At 24.8% G+C, this 20,516-nt stretch overlaps 1 protein-coding gene across 1 annotated transcript; it reads right to left on the bottom strand.

The window, feature by feature from the left end:
* Window positions 1–192: 192 nt before the first annotated feature.
* LOC135925436 (UNC93-like protein MFSD11) lies at window positions 193–20,299 on the bottom strand. Its single transcript, XM_065460753.1, has 11 exons — window positions 20,157–20,299; window positions 20,060–20,115; window positions 19,913–20,020; window positions 19,794–19,873; window positions 19,650–19,746; window positions 19,212–19,601; window positions 18,532–18,674; window positions 8,740–8,865; window positions 8,050–8,266; window positions 4,330–4,480; window positions 193–610 (listed from the first exon to the last, which is right to left on the bottom strand). Exons 1-11 carry the CDS (start codon window positions 20,265–20,267, stop codon window positions 446–448), a joined length of 1,644 nt encoding a protein of 547 aa, XP_065316825.1. The 5' UTR covers window positions 20,268–20,299; the 3' UTR covers window positions 193–445.
* Between the last annotated feature and the right edge of the window lie 217 nt (window positions 20,300–20,516).

Raw genomic sequence — 20,516 nt, 5'->3', positions numbered from 1 at the left:
GAGATTATTATTTATCAGGCATTTAAAAAAATAAATATAAATCTTATGAATATTTTTTATAAAATATTTTATCTCAAAACTTGATAAAATTTTGTCAACAAATTATTTGGTTTTATTTATATTATTTAGGATTTTTGCCAACAATAGTTATAGTAAATAATTTCGATAAATTATATACTATAATCCTTAATTTTAATCCCCGATTTTTTAATAAAAATTTTGAATAACATAAAATTTTAAATCATGCTTATACATTATAATAACATAAAATTTAAAATATATATTATAAATTATAATAATAATACGTATAAATTAATTACAAATTTTAAAATGAAAATCAGTTAAATGTGTAAATCATATAGTAATAGCAATTTTTATAAAATTAGATTTTTGTTTTGCAAAAAATTTAACAAACCATATATATTATTTTATAATCTGTGAAATTCTAAGTTCGATCGCGAGACTTTATTTCCAAGATATTGTTGGACAATCTATGATCGGCTGAGTAAAAAAATAAAACAGCGAATGTTCCCGAAATAACTAAAATTAGGAGTTGCCAATGCAACAAAAGATATTTGCTGTAATAAAAGGCTATGGCAGCCATCGTTGACTAAGAATATATAATTTTTTTTATAAAACATTGTTACATTATTTTATAATTTTAAGATTAAAGTTGGTTGGTGGGTCTATTTATAGCTCGGCTAACCACATAATAAATCATTATATTACTGAATATCGCTCTAATGGAAAATGTTGCTCGACTAACCACATAATATATCATTTATTATTTAAATATTCTCGGCTATTTACATAATAAATTATTTATTACTAAATATCGCTCGGCTATAAGTACTTGTTTATTTATGTATTATATTTTTAATCATATTACAGTGGGCCTTCACTTACCTAATATTAATTGAGAATTAATTAGTTTTATAAATAAAATAAATTTTGGGCAAGTATAAAATATTTTCTTTTAGATATTTTAGCTTCAATACTTTTATAAAATTAAACTTTCACAACTTTATTTTTATTTATAAAAGTAAAAAAATAATATTCAATCTGCTAGATGGGGTCTTTATAAAAATTTTATTATAAAATATAAAATAATAATTTTTGAATGTGTCTAATAAATTTTGCCTTAAAGAAATGCTATAAAAAAATCGTAAATAATAATATTTCTAGAATATCAAATATATTTAATCTTTATCATAAAATAGAAAAATCGTAAATATCAAATATTTCTAGAATATCGAATATATTTAGTCAATATATTGTATCAGAACTGTGAATTCTAATTAAAGTATAATGACTTATAAAAATTAGTTAAAATAACAGAAATATCATTTTTTTAAAAAAATTTATTTTAATTAGTATTGCCATAAAAATAATTTATCGTCATTTATATATTTTTAATGATGAGACCTGAACCCCGTTTTTCAAAACACCGAACCGTACCCGAGAATTTTATTTGAACCCAAGTTCCATCGGGTTCATTGTATTATATTAAGATATTGGTATAATTGTAAATACAAATATTAATAATTTAATTGAAATTTTATAATATTATCAAATTCCCATAATAAATTTTAAACAACTTTTTAATTTATTCTCAAAGATTCCTATTGGAGTGTTAATTAATTTAAAACTATTAAATTCATTTACGCCATTTATTTTTAATTTTTAACTTATTCTCACAGATTAAAATATTATAAATGTAAAATAAATATACATAACAAAAAAAAGAAAAGTAAAAAAATCGGATCGGGTTTTTACAAGTATCAGCTCGATCTATAATTTTTGGAAAACGCGAAATATCGGTGCCGATCTTGGCACAGCCCTATTAATGATTTTTGTTTTCCTCATAATTTCGTTAAATGAGCTCTGGTAACCTCTTCCTAATCAATGGTTAATAGGATTTATATCTGGGGTCGAAATATAGTGATGCATAAAGAATATTATTATTTAAATAAGTATCCTATTTAAATCTCATATGCCCTAGTATTTCATTGGAAATATCATGGTCTATTTTATTATAATACTACATAATATGAAATCTTTTATAAAGAATATTGTATTTTTTTAAAAATAAACAAAAATTATTTTTTTTAAAAAAAGTTTGAACTCTGAACCCTAGAATTTTAAAATAGGGTTTGGGTTCCGTGAAATGTCGAGTTGATTTTAAATAAAAAATAATAATAATTGATGTAAGGAAATAAGGCGAATTCCCGGAATGAAATAAATGATTTTTAGAAAAAAATAAAATATATCAATTGAAATAACAGTGACAGATGCGTCAAACAAGTTTATTTCAAAATAAAATCATTTATGACATCACCAATTTTTTTCGAAATCAGATTCAATGGAGGATGCTATATTAAGGTTAATATTCATTTACTCTTCATATTTCCTTTCCCTATGAAATGATTTATAAATTTTATTATGGTTTTTACTTTTCATTCAAATAAATATGTTACAGGGCTTTGAACCCTCCTAAAAAAGGGTTCTGGTTTACACAAAGTCTTTGAACCAGGTACGGATTCAGGTTCGGTGCCCAGAATAATAAAGACGTAAAATTTAGTTAAAACAGATACATAATTTTACTTTAAACCAAAAAGCTCAAAAAACCACATAAGCGATGTCAAATTAAAACAGAAAGGATCCGAAAATTTTTTTATAAATTTTAAATCCCTATTTTTCCCCATTATTCTTCTGCTTATTTCCTATATCTCTAGAATATTGAATATATTTCGTCATTATATATAATTTTATTACCCTAAATTTATATTTAAATCTTATCTGACGAACAAATTATAATTTATTAACTCAATAATTATATTATAAACTTATATCAATTTGGCAAAAATAATTATGATTTATAATTATGCAATAAATCGAATTACTTAAGTTATTAATTTATCTGATTAATAAAAATTGCAAAATTTAAAAAAGACTACTAATTTTTTACTAAAATATAGATAATACGATTTAAAAAAAATTGTAAATATTTTAACATTCAAAATATTATTTTTATATTTTATGATAAAATTTAAAAAAAAGACGCCATCTAGCAGATTGAATATTATTTTTTTACTTCTATAAATAAAAAAAATTTATGAGTAAGTTTAATTTTATAAAAATATTGAAGCTAAAGTAATTAAAAGATAATTTTTTATACTTGTCCAAAATTTATTTTATTTAAAAAAACTAATTAATTCTCAATTAATATTAGGAAAGTGAAAGCCCACTGTAATATGATTAAAAATATAATACATAAATAAACAAGTACCTATAGCCGAGCGTATTTAAGTAATAAATGATTTATTATGTGGTTAACCGAGCGACATTTTCCAGCAGAGCGATATTTAGTATGGATGGTTTATTATGAGTTAGCTGAGCGACATTTCTCAGGCGAGTGATATTTAGTAATAAAATGATTTATTGTGTGGTTAGCCGAGCGATAAGTAGACCCACCGTTGATTTAAAATGTATAAAGAAATATTTAAATTTTTGAAATGTAATTACTTTGTGATAAGGAAAGACCTTTATATACCTTTCATTATAATAATATAATGTAAAAATTCTTATTATGGCAGATATGACTCTGAGGTTACAACCATCAAGTTAGAATTTGATCTTAAATATAGATAAAAATTTCATGTCAATTTTTTTTTCTCGCTTAAAGGTTTGCAATGGGGGGGGGATGCCTTAGCCTGTAAGCCCATTCGCCATTATTTTTCAAAAATCACTTGTTCAACCATCAATGTTTTAAGTAAAACGTATGCAATCTTTCGAAGGAAAAAATTATTTTTTAATAAATGTAAGCCAACAGGTAAAATATTTCAAACTCACTTACCTTGTTTAAAAAAAATTATTTTACCCATCTGCCCTTTCATTTATTTAATTTCTTTGAAAATTTATTCGTTATAAAGCTCTAGGGGATTACTGGAACATCCATTAGTATTTGTGTGATTTTGCGCCTAATATCAAATATATATCTGCAAAAATAAAAAATTGACCTAACTTGCTAGATCATAACAAAAAAATGGGATGAGATATGGTTTAGGGTTGGTTAGTTTATATGTAAAAACTATATTAAAATAATTAAAAAGCTTTTAAAAAATGGGTTGTATAACATTAGCCTGTTTTTAACAATTCGTCAATTAATTTTAAAAATCCTATTTATTCAATAATTATCATATTGAAAGTCATGTAAAAGGCAAAAATGTGTTCACTCGGCATGCCTAAAATAATTTAAAATTTTAAAACTATTAAATGTTTATGGAATTCTTAAAAAGAATTTTATTTTAAGAATTTGTAAAAAAAAACTTGAATAAATTTGAATAGTGCAAAGGTGGCGGTATTTTCACGTTCTTCCCTGTAATGGGTGGCTATCATAACGTATATTTGAGTATTAAAAGCGCTATCAGCAAATCCCAATAATAAAGCGGTTACCGGAACTAAGACTAGGCTTAAAGTGCTATTTTTTTTTAAATTGAACATCATCAAATTAAACCAAACATTAATAATTCAAGTGACCAAAAATATCAAATAAATTTTTTATGAATTAATTTAAAAGCTCAAAAGAGACAAGTTGCATTGTATATGTAGAAAAAAATTGCATTAACCCATTAATGGTCAGGATTTTTCTAGTGGATAAAAATGCTCAATTTTTCCAAATTATATTGATTAATGCTCAAATATGATATTCTAAAAAAATCAGCCGAAAAAAATAATCCTAAATAGAAAATCTTGCCTGGTGCATATCTGCACCGTTAACCATTAAGAGGTTAAAAAAGATAAAAATTATGCATAATACTAAAAGATCAAAAAACAATAGAAATATTTATTATATAATAAAAACGAGAAAATGTTTATATATTATGAAAATCCTTGAAACATTTAGTATGAAGTGTGATTTGTCATGTTTGACACATATATTTTGAGTGCGTATGGCAATATCTGCATCTACGTCTTTTTCCATCTATAGATTTTGGATAAATAATATCCAGATGAATCAGTAGGGGTTTCGCTCTGTAATGCAAACTGGCTTGCGTGACCTGTACTTAAATTTTTTCAATTTTTATTGGTGTTCAAAGGAAGTAGTAACTTCTCGCCTAAATGCAAGCAATCTCTTCTCATCTCGATTCATGAATTGATGGTTATACATTATTAGACCTATTCATTTATTTTGCATAAATATTACTTTGATCTACAATTAGGGAATATAAGTGTTCGCCGAAAACTAAAAAATATATCTGATAGATCTTTACCATGCAAATTGTCTTCAAGTTTTATTATATCTTCATTTTCCGTTTCCCCATTGATAGGGATTGTAGAATATAACGTATCTGTTTTCTCCATTTTAAATGGCGAGAAATTACAGAATAGCTTCTTGTAGCAGATGGTTCTGGAATGTCGTTATCAAATGAATTATGAATATCCAATTCGCCAGCATTATCTGAAGGTAAAACTCCGTCATTTGTTAAGTCATTTTAGAAACGATTCTTAAAAATTTTAATTAAAAATTAAATATTTATTTTATAGAATCTAGATTTTTTAATTAGTCATCTATTATTTTGATTGAATTGACAACAGGTGCATAAGAAAAAAATGTTCAGCAAGGAAGAGGGTACAAAATAATTTAAAATTTTTATGAATAATTTTGATGAATAATTTCATATAATTAGGTCGAGATAAAAAATTATAAAAGAAACATATTATTCGATTCAGGGGGTTCAAAAATATTTTCAAGACCTTTTTTTGGGTAAATTTTTTTCCAAAACTTTCAGGGGGCTCGAGCCAACTCCCCCCCCCCCCATCCTTAGTAATGGTAATAGTTTTAAGTATAATATAAAATTTTAATTCATTATGTTAAATTTGATTTGTTTGAATTTTTTAAAATAATTTATACTGCTAGATGGTTAACGGTGCATATATGCACCAGTCAACTTTATATGGTTACCAATTAAAATTTTAATTATTTATTTCAAAAATGATTGACAAATATCGATATATCTACAAAAAAATATATACATTAGTTTTCATCAAAATAATTTCATAATATGCTTGTGAGATCACTTAGAAGACTGCATTATAAACCTCATAAATTCGCCATGTTTGAGGGCTTCTTAGGGACATAAAAAAAATTTTTTCATATTTTTCTTTTCCAGTTTTGAGGTACAATGTCTAAACTATATAAAAAACCTTTTTTATTGTTTTTTAAAATAAAAACTACTGTTTAAAAATGATATATAGGTGTATATATGCACCGTTAACCAGTAATAGGTTAAAATAAATTATTAGAGTGAGAAAATATGTAAATGGCATGAAAACAATAAATATCTTCTAGATAGCTGTAAAAAAAAAGTATAACTAAAAATTTTAATGGGATTTAATGAAATGTAAATACATAAAAAAATTTATTTGTTTATTAAAATATAAAAAAATAAAAAAAAACAATGGAAAATTTAAAACAGCATTGAATTAGGGTCATCATTGGTATCAGAAATAATTATTTTTCTTAAATTGAGAGCCGTATTGTCAAATTTTTATTTGTGATTTACGTAAGTGAATATGTAGAGATCGGAAAATTAATTTTAAAAATTTATGCTATTCTGTAATGGTACATATTAGACCTAGCAGTCAATAAATCTAGTCAGGTGAGAATTAGATGATAGAACAATCGATAGAAAGTATTAATAGTCGAAGGGTAAATGGGATACTAAATTTTCTAGCTTATGAATCCACATTTCAGCTTGTAATTTTGATGGTGTGAGTATTCAAAATCTCAGAGATTACATTTCCACAAGTTACATTGTTTTTTTATAAGACCTCGAGCATGTTTGTCATATAGATAAAAAAATCGGCGAAAAAAAACAATTATTGTTCTTTCATTATGATGTAGTTGGCATCCCTGATAAAAAGTGATGCAGAGGGGATCTGTTTTTTAGCTTGGAGTTGATATATAAAATAGGAAGCTCAATCATAGTGAGATAGATTATAGTGAACTTACTAAAAGTTGATTATAAAATTGTTGAATTTGAGTAGTTTTAATAAGATTAACAGAAGGGACTAACGCCGAAATCTCAATCTTTTTGGGCAAAAGAAATAGGTCTAGCGTGAAATACGGCGCAAGAGAATTATTTGTATTCTTTAGAAAAAAACCAGTTAGTTATCTCAAGCAAGTTAGAGAGTTGAATAAAAATGGTTTATTTGCTTCAAAAATATTCTGGATTAAGCTTGAATTCGGTTAGCTTCTTTCATTGTCTTGAAAAAATTCCTTTGCCCTCTTGGAAATTCTTTGGTTAATTGAAGCTTCAATAAAATTATGTGGAATCTGGATATTAAGACAAAGGAATAGTTTGTCCTTATATTTATATAATTTTATAGTAGATTATTCCTGCATACGCCCTCTCAAAATCATGCCTTCTGCCCCAATTGACGAAGGAGCAACAACTTTCAAGGAGTCATTGTCATAGAAAATATTCTATAGATGTTTGCAGTAATCGGGCCTTCAAATTTTCAAGAAAGAAGGCATCGAGATGCAAGTAAATAACCTAAGATCCAGTCGCGAAATGATAATTATATTAATGCATATCATAGGTGTGAACAGATTTTATGTTTTCCAATAACTTTTCATTATATAATATAATATATAAATTGTTTAATTTTTTCTGAAAGAAAATTGTAATTAAAAAAATATATAAGTTTGCCAAAAATTATGAATGTAAAACTGCTGTAATTTTTTTTAATTATAAAAATCATGTCGTTTGGAAAAAAATTATCGCGTACAGTCTATTCATCTCATTAAATAATTATTTACGAATATTCACATTTCAAGTTTATACGATAATTAAAAATATGATAGTCTGTTATGTAAAATATAATAAGCCAATCTTTTATGGGATGGATAGGCTCTTTTCAAATTTCATTATTTTGGCTTTTACGATATTTTATTACCAAATTATGTAACAATAGCATTATTATAAAAATAAATCATATATAAAAAAAAAATATTTTTATTGTTCAAAGTTATTCAAAATTTACTCATAATTTAGGTATACACCAAGTGTTGAAGGCTGAATGGGAGAATCCTTAGGCAAGATTAAATACAAAGTAAAGTAAGATAATATATTAAGGAGATATCCGCTGGTTATTATCGTAGAACATCGACTTAAACCCTTTTGATTAGTAATTTGAAAGCTATTGTTTACCCTTCTACGACTCGCTAAAAATGATTCTAAAACGCCAAAATTGAGTCCACCTATAGATATCAATGTTAATTTAGGATAAAATAATTTGAAAATTTTTTAAAATATTATTTAAAAAATTATGTCTTATGAAAATGACTTGATTAATTAGGGATATCAAATTGAAATTTGTATACTATCTGGTGGCGGAGAATAAACATATTATTTATTATGTGTAAATACCTTAAAAGTGGTCAATAATTATTATTATTATATAGGAAAGGGTTCCGCTAAGGATAAAATTATTAAATATAATTCTTGGAAAATGAAAAAAATAACTTCAATAATATATTCTATTGGATAATTTAATGAGAACAAAATAATATAGTAAGTTAGAAAAATTATTAAATCCTTATAGGCCTCCCTAACATATAAAAATGTAAATTTGTTGTATGAATGTAAGAAAAGAAAGACAAATTAGGATTCTTTAAATTTTTTCTAAATTTATATTCAAAAGGGGAAATAATAACATTTACATTATTATTACCTAAAATTTCACCCACTCCTAGCAATATTCCACAAATTCCCATAAGTGATTTGGATTGATCGCCAAATCTTGTTGTATAACCTATGCAGGTCGTTAAAACTCCGCTTATAAAAGTTATTTCCAAACCTAAATTGATAAAAAAGGGATTATTATTCCCCTTATAATATTTCTCATATAAATTTTTTTTATATTGAATGTCATTTTTAGCCCACAAGCCCGCCCTTCCAATATTTTTAAAAACCCACCCGCTCAACACGCCTATAGTTTAAAAAATATTCCCCCCCCCCCATTAGTCTTAAATTTTACCTATCCGATCTATAAATTTTTTTTAACCCGTCGATATAAAATTTAAATAAACTCATTTTCAATTTTTTTAAGTAACTTATAGAATATGATATAGGCATCCCTAGAAAAAGGTATATAATTTAGGCATTTGCTAGATTAAGCAGAGACCTGCACTGTAGCAAGACTAGGCCAGGATTTTTTTTCCAAAAAATATTTTATTTATTTTATATTTTTATAGCTGATAATGGCGATTTAAAATATACATCCGATCCGGGAATTTAAAAGAAATCAGGTCTGACCCGGGTATGATTTATAAAAATTAAAGTACGGTCTGGTCTGAAATAAATTTATTTGATCTAATATGTGATGTTTGGGGATATTAAATTATAATATAGTTGATAGTATAATTATAATATAGTCATTAAAAGAAGTTAATTGTAGTTATTTGTTTTAAATAGGATTAGTGTACAGTATATTATTATTATTATTTTAATTCAATATTATATTATTTTGCGCAATCGTTTTGTTAAAAAAAAAATAATTATTATATTATTAGTATTATTATTATTATTGAGTTGTATTGTCAATATAAAAAGAAAAGAAAAATAATAAAAAGTCAGTTATCGGGTTTTTGGAAAAATTTTTGTTATTAATTCTGGGAAGAAAATTTGTTGTTGATTTTTTTTGGTTGAGAGAAGTTATTGAAAAAGAAAAATTGGTGTATGTTTTAAAAAAGAAGAAATTAAAGTAAGACAAAAAAATAATAAATATATTTGTTGTAAAAAGTAAAATAAAAATAAATTAAAAGTAACCGACCAATTTTCATCTTGTAATATTTCTATAACTAGTAGAAATATTAAATAATAAATGAAATAATATAAAATTAATATATATTGATACTAATAACCTTCCAGCAATGCTAATTTCTCGTTCAGAAGAAGCACTGTTTTCTGGAATTGCCAATATTTTTATAGCTAATTTTGATAAATCATTTTCTTGTCGTTTCCATCAAAGTAGAGTAGGATATCTATGTGAAGTATATCCTCTACTCAAGCGAGATATTTAAAAAGTGAAACCATAAATAATAAATAAATAAAAAAGTAATATAAGTTAATTGTTTAAAATTGTAAACTAAACTAAGTAGCCTAAAATCTTGCTAAATTATAAAAACTGGTTACTCCGTAAGAGCCACATCTTCCATTTTTTGTTGTTTAATTTTGACGTGGATGCTATCTATTTCAAACATTGCATTTATAATTTAATAATCTTTAATTAAATTCTCGTTGCTTTTAGGGAAACGGGTAAAATATACACGTTACGTTGATGTTATATGCTAAGATGCAAATCAAATCCAAGATGTTTTCGATATATTTTTTACCTAATTGATTTCTTCCAACGAAAACATCCTCAGTTATCGGTACAGCCCGCCTACCCATAGTTTAAATATATTTCTTACCCCACCCTCTCTTTAAAAAATTTAAACGCGTTCACCCGCCCACTTAGATGGATGGGCGTTAGCGCAGATCTCGAATCCCGATTCTAAGCAGCTATATTTTTTTAACCCTTTGAGGGGCAAGATGCATTTATGAAACTATCATTTTGAAATCATATTTCTGTTACCACTAGAGGGAGCTACTTCACCTGAACCAAAATATTAAAATTAAATATATATTTAATCATTCAAATTTGCTACACAAGTTATATAATTTTATATTTGAAACTGGAGTTAATCATATATGATAATTATTATTTTTAAATTTGCCAATGTTAAAATTAGGGCAATATAATTATTTTATTTGATGATTAAAACATATTTATTAAGAATGAGGGGCAATCAATCGTTCACTTTTATTTAATCATTTTTCTTAAATTGCTAAACATCCTGATATAGCTGGGGTAATGGAAGGGAGTAAAAAACCGGGCTTCTCGAGAGAAAAATATTTAAAAAATCACGCAGAAAGTGATGCTTCTCTTGTTTTATCAAAAAATAAATTAATTAGAATCTATTGTGATGAAGGATAAAAACTATCGGTGATTTTAAAACTATCGGTGATTTTTATTTCATTTACTAAAAATATATTTTATTTTTGGCTCGGGCCAAAAAATTGAATTTGTGTGCTTCCTTGTTTTTTTTTGCAAGCTCATATTAAATTAGCGATGGATTTAGTAATTAAATAATTTATCAAAATTGTTTGTTTTCCATATTTTATTTTAATATTAAGTGATTTTTTAAAGAAAAAAACACAATACTATATGCTTCTGTTCAATTTCAAAGCCCTCTTGCATTAAAAATCAATTATAATTAATTATAAAGGGATAAAAATATTATCTACTGATTTCTAGTTTCTTTCTCTCCACACCTATAATTCAATTCTCTCTATTTTCTATTTAATATATTTGGTGTTTGTTATTCTTGTTGATATAATGAATGAATATCTCCCCCAGTGGCGTAGACAAGGGCCCCCCCCCCCCCATGGAAAAAAATTTTTTTTTTAATTTTTTTTTTTTATAAAATAAAAAATTATTTTTTTTTTATTGCGAATAATTATATTTAAAAAACGGTTTCAATTTAGAGAAATAAGATAATATATTATATATAATACAATATGAATATCACAATGAAATATATTTATAAAAAAAGGAGTTTTAATTTTAAATGATCACATCGTTTAAAAATATATATAAATTATATGAACTAAAATAAAATAACAATAAAAGAATAAAGATATATTGTATGTAAATAATTTCTGGCATAGTAAAATTTATTAAATAACAATAAAGATATTTTGTAAATATTTTCTGGCTTGGCATAGTTAAATTAGATATTTATAAATTTAATTATTAAATATATATTTTTAAACTATATAGATAGTTTGTAAATTTTAATTTTTTATAATTTTTAAATATGGATATCCGTAAGTTTTTTTGTCAACAACAAAAAGAAAAAGGTATATAAAAATTTAAGTTGTGTAATTTGAATTAGAAATATATATAGATGTTGCTCTTGCTGGTTTTCGTTGTATCCTCAGATGACGAAGGTAATGGTATTATTTATAATATCTTTTATTTAAATCTTGCAATTAGAAAGACCAGACATACCATTACCACTCCATGGGACAACTACCTAAAGCTTTTTGAAAGCTCCTCTAAAAATGCTACTTACCTAAGTCCCACTATTCAAAACGAAATAATATCAATATGCAATCAGTTTATATTAAAGGAAGTTTCTTCAAAAGTCAAAGCATCACCATTTTTTAGTGTTTTGGCGGATGAAACTTCCGATATTGGTAATATTGAACAACTATCCATAGCAATAAGGTTTATTGATATGGAATCAGGTAATTATAAAATGAAGGAACTATTTGTTCAATTTATTGAATTACCTAACACTAAGTCAGAAACAATTGCTAATCAAATTATTAAATCACTTCAAAACCTGGATTTAAATTTAAATCTACTGAGAGGCCAAGGTACGATGGAGCTCCCTCGATGAGTGGCCATGTTAAAGGGGTCCAGTCAAGAATTAGAGAGCTTTATAGCACAGCTCTTTATGTTCACTGCAGTTAACATTGCCTGAATTTGATGATAACTGAGGCATGTGAAATTAGAGACATCCGGAACAGTTTACGTAAAGATTTTGATTTAATTGAAATTTATTAGATTTTATTATGTATTATAGATATCTTTATATATTTTTCAAAATTTAGAAACAATATCGTCGGTTTGTGACTTCTTTACCCCACCCAAGAAGAGGGAGATTTTTACCCAAACGTTCGATGAAATTGATTAGAAAAATTCAAAAAAAAATTAAAAAGATTTTGTCCCACAAGATTCATTGAAAGACAACAATCGGTGAAGGTTTTCATCGAGTTATATGAGGTTATTTTTGCGGCACTGGAATCATACATATTACGCAAAGAAAAAGATTCCGCAGATGCGGAAAATCTTTTACAGGCTATTACGAAGTCTCAATTTTTAATTTCAATTCAATGTGTTTATTTTTTATTTAATTATACATATGATTTTAGCAAAATGTTACAAAAAATTCATTTGGATTTAAGGGAGGTTATGAATAGGGCAAAGGATATTGTTGAAATATTAACAAATATCAGAGATAATGTGGATGAAAAATTTCACGAAATATATGAGAAAGTAAAGGAGATCGCTAATATGTTTGGGATTGAAATTTTTAAACCTAGAGTAGTTTCTAGACAATCCAATCGCTCAAATATTGATGCATCTACGATTGAGGATTTTTATAAAATTAACATTTTTATTCCACTTTTTGATACATTTTTATTTCAATTAAAGGAAAGATTTATAAGTCACAATTTTATTTTAAAAATCTTTTATTTTCTTTTGCCGGTTGAGTCTGAATTGTTGATTACACTTGAAACGCGAGAGGATATTAAGAACATCTCAGAGTTTTATTCTGATGATTTATTAAGGTCGTATGATAAGTTACTTTGTGATGTCGAATTTTGGTATAAAAATCTTGGCAGAATAGAGTACTCTTTGAGACCAAAAAATGCTTTGCAGGCCCTTTCCATGTGTAATTGCACTTTAGATTCCCTGCCCAATATCAAAACATTGTTTTTTATTTTAGCTACTTTACCGATTAGTACCTGCACTAATGAAAGGTCTTTTTCAACTTTGAAAAGGTTAAAAACCTATTTAAGAAATAGCACCGGTGAAAACCGTTTAAATGGATTAACCCTATTAAATATTTATAAGGAGATTATTCTAGCTAAAAATTTGATTCTAGATGAATTAGCCAAATCTCAGAGAAAAGTAGACCTCTCTTTATAAATTTAAATCATATAATTGTAATATTTTCTTAGTCATAAAATTTTTATATGAATTATAATGAATTTTTAGTCATGATATTTTTATACTATATTTAATAATAGTATTGCACCTACAATAAGAATTATTTATATAATATACTCATTTGTATTAAATATAACTGTTAAATTATATTTTTTTAAATTGCATACAAGAATTAATTATATTTTATTGTAATTTTATAGATATTTACAATCAATTTTTAAAATAGTAATCTGTATAAAATTTATATATTTTGAAATTTATTTTTTTATATATTATTAAAATAAATACATAGTTAAATAAATAAAGTTAATAATAAATAAAATCTCTGCAAAATATTGTTATATGCAAAAATTTAATTAAAATAATTATTTTTAACATAGAATAAGATATATTGAGTTGATCATAAAATTGGAAGGTTTGGAGGGAGGCAAATTTTTTTTACATCGAATTACAATTTACTAAACATTGATAACATTTTCAAAATAATGCTTTCAGTCGCTTATTAATTATAAATTTGGCAAAAATTTTAATTCTAATATTTTTTAATATTTATGCTGGCCTGGGTATAATACACAAAATATTGGCAAATTTTGATAAGGGGTTTGGGGGCGAAGCCCCCAAAAAATTTTTCAACCCCCCCCCCCCCCCCCATGGATTAATCCTGGCTACGCCACTGATCTCCCCCATTGTAATGACTTATTTTCTTGACAATTTGAATGAATTACCACAACTCCTTTTATTATAGGATCTAAAAAGGTTAGCATATCATTTTCCACAAAATTGCTAAAAAAAACGTCGCGTTTTGACATTTTTAAAACTCTAAAAAGCGCCACTCATTCTATTAAATAAAATTACATATATTATTAAAGAATATATTGAATTTAATATTCCCAATTTTTTTAGAATTTGAATGAGTCGTTTTAAAAAATGAGATAAAGAATACCAAAATTTAACAAAAAAAATAACTCAAAACGGGCTAGATAAATTCTCTCTATGTCCGACGTTAATCTTTTTTTCAAAATAATAAATTATAATGCAAAAAACACGTATACATTCAGGTCATTTTTTTTAAATTATAGTATTATAAATTGAAATATAAATGTAGAATCCAAAATATATTAATTTTGTGACCCGAATTAGAGAAAATAAAATCATCTGTTTCACCCTATTTTATTAAAACAAGCAACATTGATAACTGGAAAATGAAGATGAAATAACATTTTTTGAAGATGATATAATAAGTAGAAGATATCGATTCCAATTTCATCAAGCTAAAATAATTATGATGTTTATACGATATTTTTCGCAGATATCTTAAAGTACCTCCACATCTCCAAGGAAATTCCTTCAAAATTTTTTCCAAAATCAATAATTAAAAAAGAAAATTAATTATTTGAAATTGTTCCATATTTTTGCCCTATTAAATAATATACGATAATAATATTTCTGTCTTTGATATAACTCTAAAATAAAATTACATGTAAATTATTCGATATAATATCATTATTTCGATAGTTCTAAAAAAATAGTTAATAAAAATATATACTTAAGTAAAAAAAATTGCATTAGTAAAAGTTGTTATAATATTTACAGTGGTGTAGACAAGGGAAATTTTAATTTTTATATAAAACGGAAAAAAATAACATGTACGATATCAAAATGAAAATAATTAAAAAAACATAAGAATTTTCAATTTTAAATGATCACATGGCTTAAATTAAAAATTAATGAACTAAAATATTAAATAACAGGTGGGGAGGAGCTATAAAGATATATTGTAAATATTTTCTGGCATAATTGAGCTGAGGATGGAGAAAAAATATGATCTGCATATCTCGAAAGATATTTTTTGAAAAACAATTATAAATTTAATAATATAATTTATATTGTTAAACAAATTAGATTTTAAAAATTTTAATTAATTTTTTATAATTTTTAATTTAAAAAAAATCGTTTAATTTGGTAAAAAACAGCAAACTTTTATTTTCTTTTGCCGGTTGAGTCTGAATTGTTGATTACATTTGAAATGTAAGAGGATATTATGAAAATCTCAGGTTTTACTCTGATGATTTATCAGGATAGGTGATAAGTTATTTAGTGATGTCGAATTTTGATATAAAAATCTTGACAATAGAGTGCTCTTTGAGACCTAAAAATGCTTTGCAGGACTTTTCCGTTTAATTTCACTTTAGATTCCCTGCCTAATATCAAAACATTGTTTTTTTTTATTTTAGCTACCTAACCGATTAGTACCTGCACTAATGAAAAAATTTTTTCAACCTTGAAAAGGTTAAAAATCTATTTAAGAAATACCGGTGAACACCGTTTAAATGGATTAGCCCTATTAAATATTTATAAGATTATTCTAGATAAAAATTTGATTCAAGATAATTAGGCAAAATCAGAGAAAAGTAGATCTCTCTTTATAAATTCAAATCATAAAAGTGCAATATGATCATAATATAGTTAAAAAAAATTTATATGAAAAACTTTATAATAAATTCTTAGTCATAATATTTATATATTTTTATATTATACTATTTTTAATAAAAGTATTGCATTTGCAATAAGAGTTATTTACATTTTGATAATATAATTATTTGCATTAATTATAATTGTTAAATTATATTTTTTTAAATACCGTTATGTGCAACAAGAATTACTTATAATTTATTGTATTTATATTTTTTTTAAAATACAGTTATTTATAAAAAATTTTAATATAATAATCTGTATAAAATTTATACATTTTGAAATTTATTTTATTGTATATTATCATTAAAATAAATACATAGTTAAATAAAGGGATGTTATTTATACTAAAGTATTTTAATAATAAATAAAATCTATGTAAAATTTTGTTAAAATATTATTTTTTAACAGAGAATAGAGAGAAGAGTGGAGAGGAATATTGAGTGATTATAAAAATGGGAGGTTTGGGAGGGAGGGGTGGGGGACTATATTTATTTCTACACCAAATGGAATGAATTAATTTACAATTGAACATTAAACATTGATAAAATTTCCAGAATAATGCTTTCAGTTGCCTACTAATCATAAATTCAAAATTTTGTTATTAATATTTTTCATTTATGCTGGCTACTTAAGTTGTGAGACACTTAAGCCCAAAATATTAGCAAATTTTAGAATTAGAATTTCCAATTGTTCAGCCAATGTTATCAAAGATGATATAAAGATAACTAGTGAAAAATAAATATTATATAATATTTTTTAGGAACCTGGCTAAAGACCAGAGGAAAAGGAGATAAAAATTACCCCCCCCCCATGGATAAATCCTGGCTACGTCACTGACTATCTATAAAAATGGAGTTGGAAAACTAGCATGCTACCTTTTCACCAAATAGCCATTGTGCTAGTACACTATTTAAAAAAATATAATAAATATAACTATAAACACCAAAATTAAACATACAATTTTACAATTAATTATAAATTATAATTTTTACATTTTATTATTTAATTTTGAAAATAAAATTTATATATTATAAATCCAAAACTAGTGTAAATTTTTTAAAGTGTATGCAAATGGATATCAATGTAAATGAGTCAGACACAGATAATATTAACTAAATTACACTGGAAGAATACGATTGTGTTGATAATAATTTTCTCTCTCCAAAATTTGAAAAATATTTTCAACTTTATGGGAAAACAAAAGTTGGCTATAAATTGTATAAAAGCAACAAAATTATAATCCTTCAAATATAACCAGAAACATGTAAAGGTATTATTTATTTTTGAATTCAAATATTTTTATTTTTTTAGAATGTTCATGCCAATAATAAAGAGATAATAAGACAACAAAAAAACGAATTTAATTCCAAATACATGAGCAATCCTAATATACCTTCAGATGTTTTTCAAAATTGATACACTTAATGTCTTTGGATGAAAATCCATCATTTTTTTTATGATTAAAACTTAATCTATTGATTCAAAGATTTTCAAGAAAATTATTTCTATTATCTTAATTTTAATCATTTTTTTATATAAATTCTTTTATAATCAATATCTATGTTAAAATATTTATAAATCCTGATTTATATATATAATTAAATTATAAACAAAAATAAAACTAATTTATTTGTAATTTTTTTAAAAATGAAGCCTATCTTTTAAAAATGAAGCCTATCTTTTAAAAATGAAGCCTATCTTTTAAAATGGAGGCTAATAATGGCTTTTTTTGATAAGTAGGGGTAGCACCAGGCACATAATCAAATTTTTTACAAGTATATTTCAATTTTTTTTAATTATCTTTTTTTATATACAATCATTATTTTTTAAAATATTTTTAACACCCCTTCAATTATACTTTATATTAATTGATAAATAAGGTTTTAATTTTAAATATTATTTATTTTAATAGAATATGTTTCATAAATTTGTTCTAATTCAAATTTTAAAAAAAAATATTAAAAAAATATATGATTCATTTAAAAATTCAAAACTTATAAAAACCTGAACAAATAACAAATATTTTCAAAAATAACTGGAATGAAACTAAACCATTTTAAAGGCACCTCTACAATTAACTATAAGGTGTGTGGACTATATATGGATATTAAGTGGAATGAAACTAAATCATTTTAAAGGCACCTCTGCATTTAATTATAAGGTGTGTGGATTTTATATGGATATATATTTATATAATTTAACCTGTGAATGCAAAGGAAAATGTTAGAAGTAAGATATTAACATCCTTGAGTAATTTAAATGAGGTAAGAAGTGTTTTAGACAGAGTATTTCTATTATCTACCATAAAAACGTTTGACTTTTGTTGATCTAATATAATATTTTGGCTAAAAAAGAAAAATTTAATTGAAAATATGTTAGGACTTTTTTCGATAGACAATAAAAATAAATTTTTCTAGTACATATTTATAAATGAAACCTGCAGAGGTATTTGCATGGCCCAGTCTGGATTTTTTTTTTATAAAAATGTTTGGCCTGGCCAGGATTTAAATATTATATTTGTTTTATATAATTAATAATGGCTTTTTAAATTATTTAGTTTTAATATATATGGTGCAGCCTAGTCCAAGTATTTTTTTAAAAATTTTTTTAGACCAGGTATTTAAAATTTTTTTTAGGCCAAACTCTGCTGTAAAACAATTAAAATATGGCTGGCCCATGTACCCAGGCCTGCAGGTGTCTGGTATATAATGCATTATGACATAATGTCCATAGACAAAATACATAAGATGCCAAGAACAAAAAGCCCTGCAAATAAATAAATATTTCTTTTAAATTTATTGTCCATCTATATGATTTTTTTAATCAAATCATTCAAATTTAGGGAATTTTCTTCATGAATAGAAAATATGTAACAAAATTACTTGTTTAAATAACTACTAGTGCCAATTTCATATTCATTTTCCAAAAATTCAACCCTTTTATTAATTTTTTTATCATTCTTGACTTCTATTTGTGGAATTTCATGATGGGTTAGGCTACTTGAATACAATTTTTCCATATCTCCTTTAATTAGGGCAGTCCTTTCAGATTCATTGATTGAGGTATAATTATTGGTACTAATATTATCATTTATTATATCAATATGATTTAGTTTGTTTTCATAGGCTACATTTTTAAGGCATGTTATTAACATAAGTACACCTGTACAACATAAAACTAGTAAAATAGTAAACAAAGCTGAGTAGGCTTCTTGATCTAAATTTGTCATCCCTTTAAACTTTACAAACATTATCGTATTTCCAACTACATAACTTTTATTGTTTTTTTTAAATAAAATGTAATATACACTTTAAAATTACCTTGTTTGAAAAAGTGCCCAAAATATTCCTGTATTTCTTGATATATTAGATTGATCAGAAATAATAGTTAAAAAATTTCCTTGAGCTGTCCATAATACTAAATCACAAATAAAATATATTTGTGAGTTAAAATAAAATTGTTACTAGCTGCTCCTAACCCTAAAAGAGCAGATGTTACATATAATGACCATAATCTTGGATTTAAAAAAGAACCAATGAAAATGCTAAGCAATAATAAAGGTTTATAAGGGAATTTTTTTTACCAATAGGTAGAAGCTCCAAGAATTAAAGATATTTTAGGGCCAAGGAATGTTACAACTGGGGCAGCGAACCAATTACACAATGCAAAGGATCCATAAATAATTGATAAGCTATATTTTAATAAATTAAATATAAATAAAAAGAGCTACCTTTTATATCCGCTACCTTGGAATATTTTTAAGCTAGTGCTTTCCAAAACAACTTCCTACGATATATATTCATATAAAATAAAATGACAATTTGAACTTGTATCATTTCACAAGTTTGAAACGCACTGAAAATAAATAGGAACGACACGCCAAGCATAAATACATTAATAAGTTTAAAATTTATATTGGATACAGAGACAAGCTCCATTAAAGCGCTAAAATTAATTTATCAGAAAATAAAATGCTATTTCAGCTGTCATACAGAAAACGAATAAGACTAATTATAATAAATGACGATGATTGTCATACAAAATATATATAGAAATATGAGTAGCATTGACCATTTTCCGAGGTATAAGATAATAATTTAATTCATTATATTAAAAACCTTCAAAACCAAGTTAATTTCTATTTTTGTGCAAGAACTTTTTGTTCCGTTTTTAATAGCGTAACAAGT

The sequence above is a fragment of the Gordionus sp. m RMFG-2023 genome, chromosome 2 (genome assembly GCF_954871325.1).
Source record: "Gordionus sp. m RMFG-2023 chromosome 2, tfGorSpeb1-WG-v2, whole genome shotgun sequence".
NCBI classification, from domain to species: domain Eukaryota; kingdom Metazoa; phylum Nematomorpha; class Gordioida; order Chordodea; family Parachordodidae; genus Gordionus; species Gordionus sp. m RMFG-2023.
This window is presented reverse-complemented; position numbering and strand designations above follow the sequence as displayed.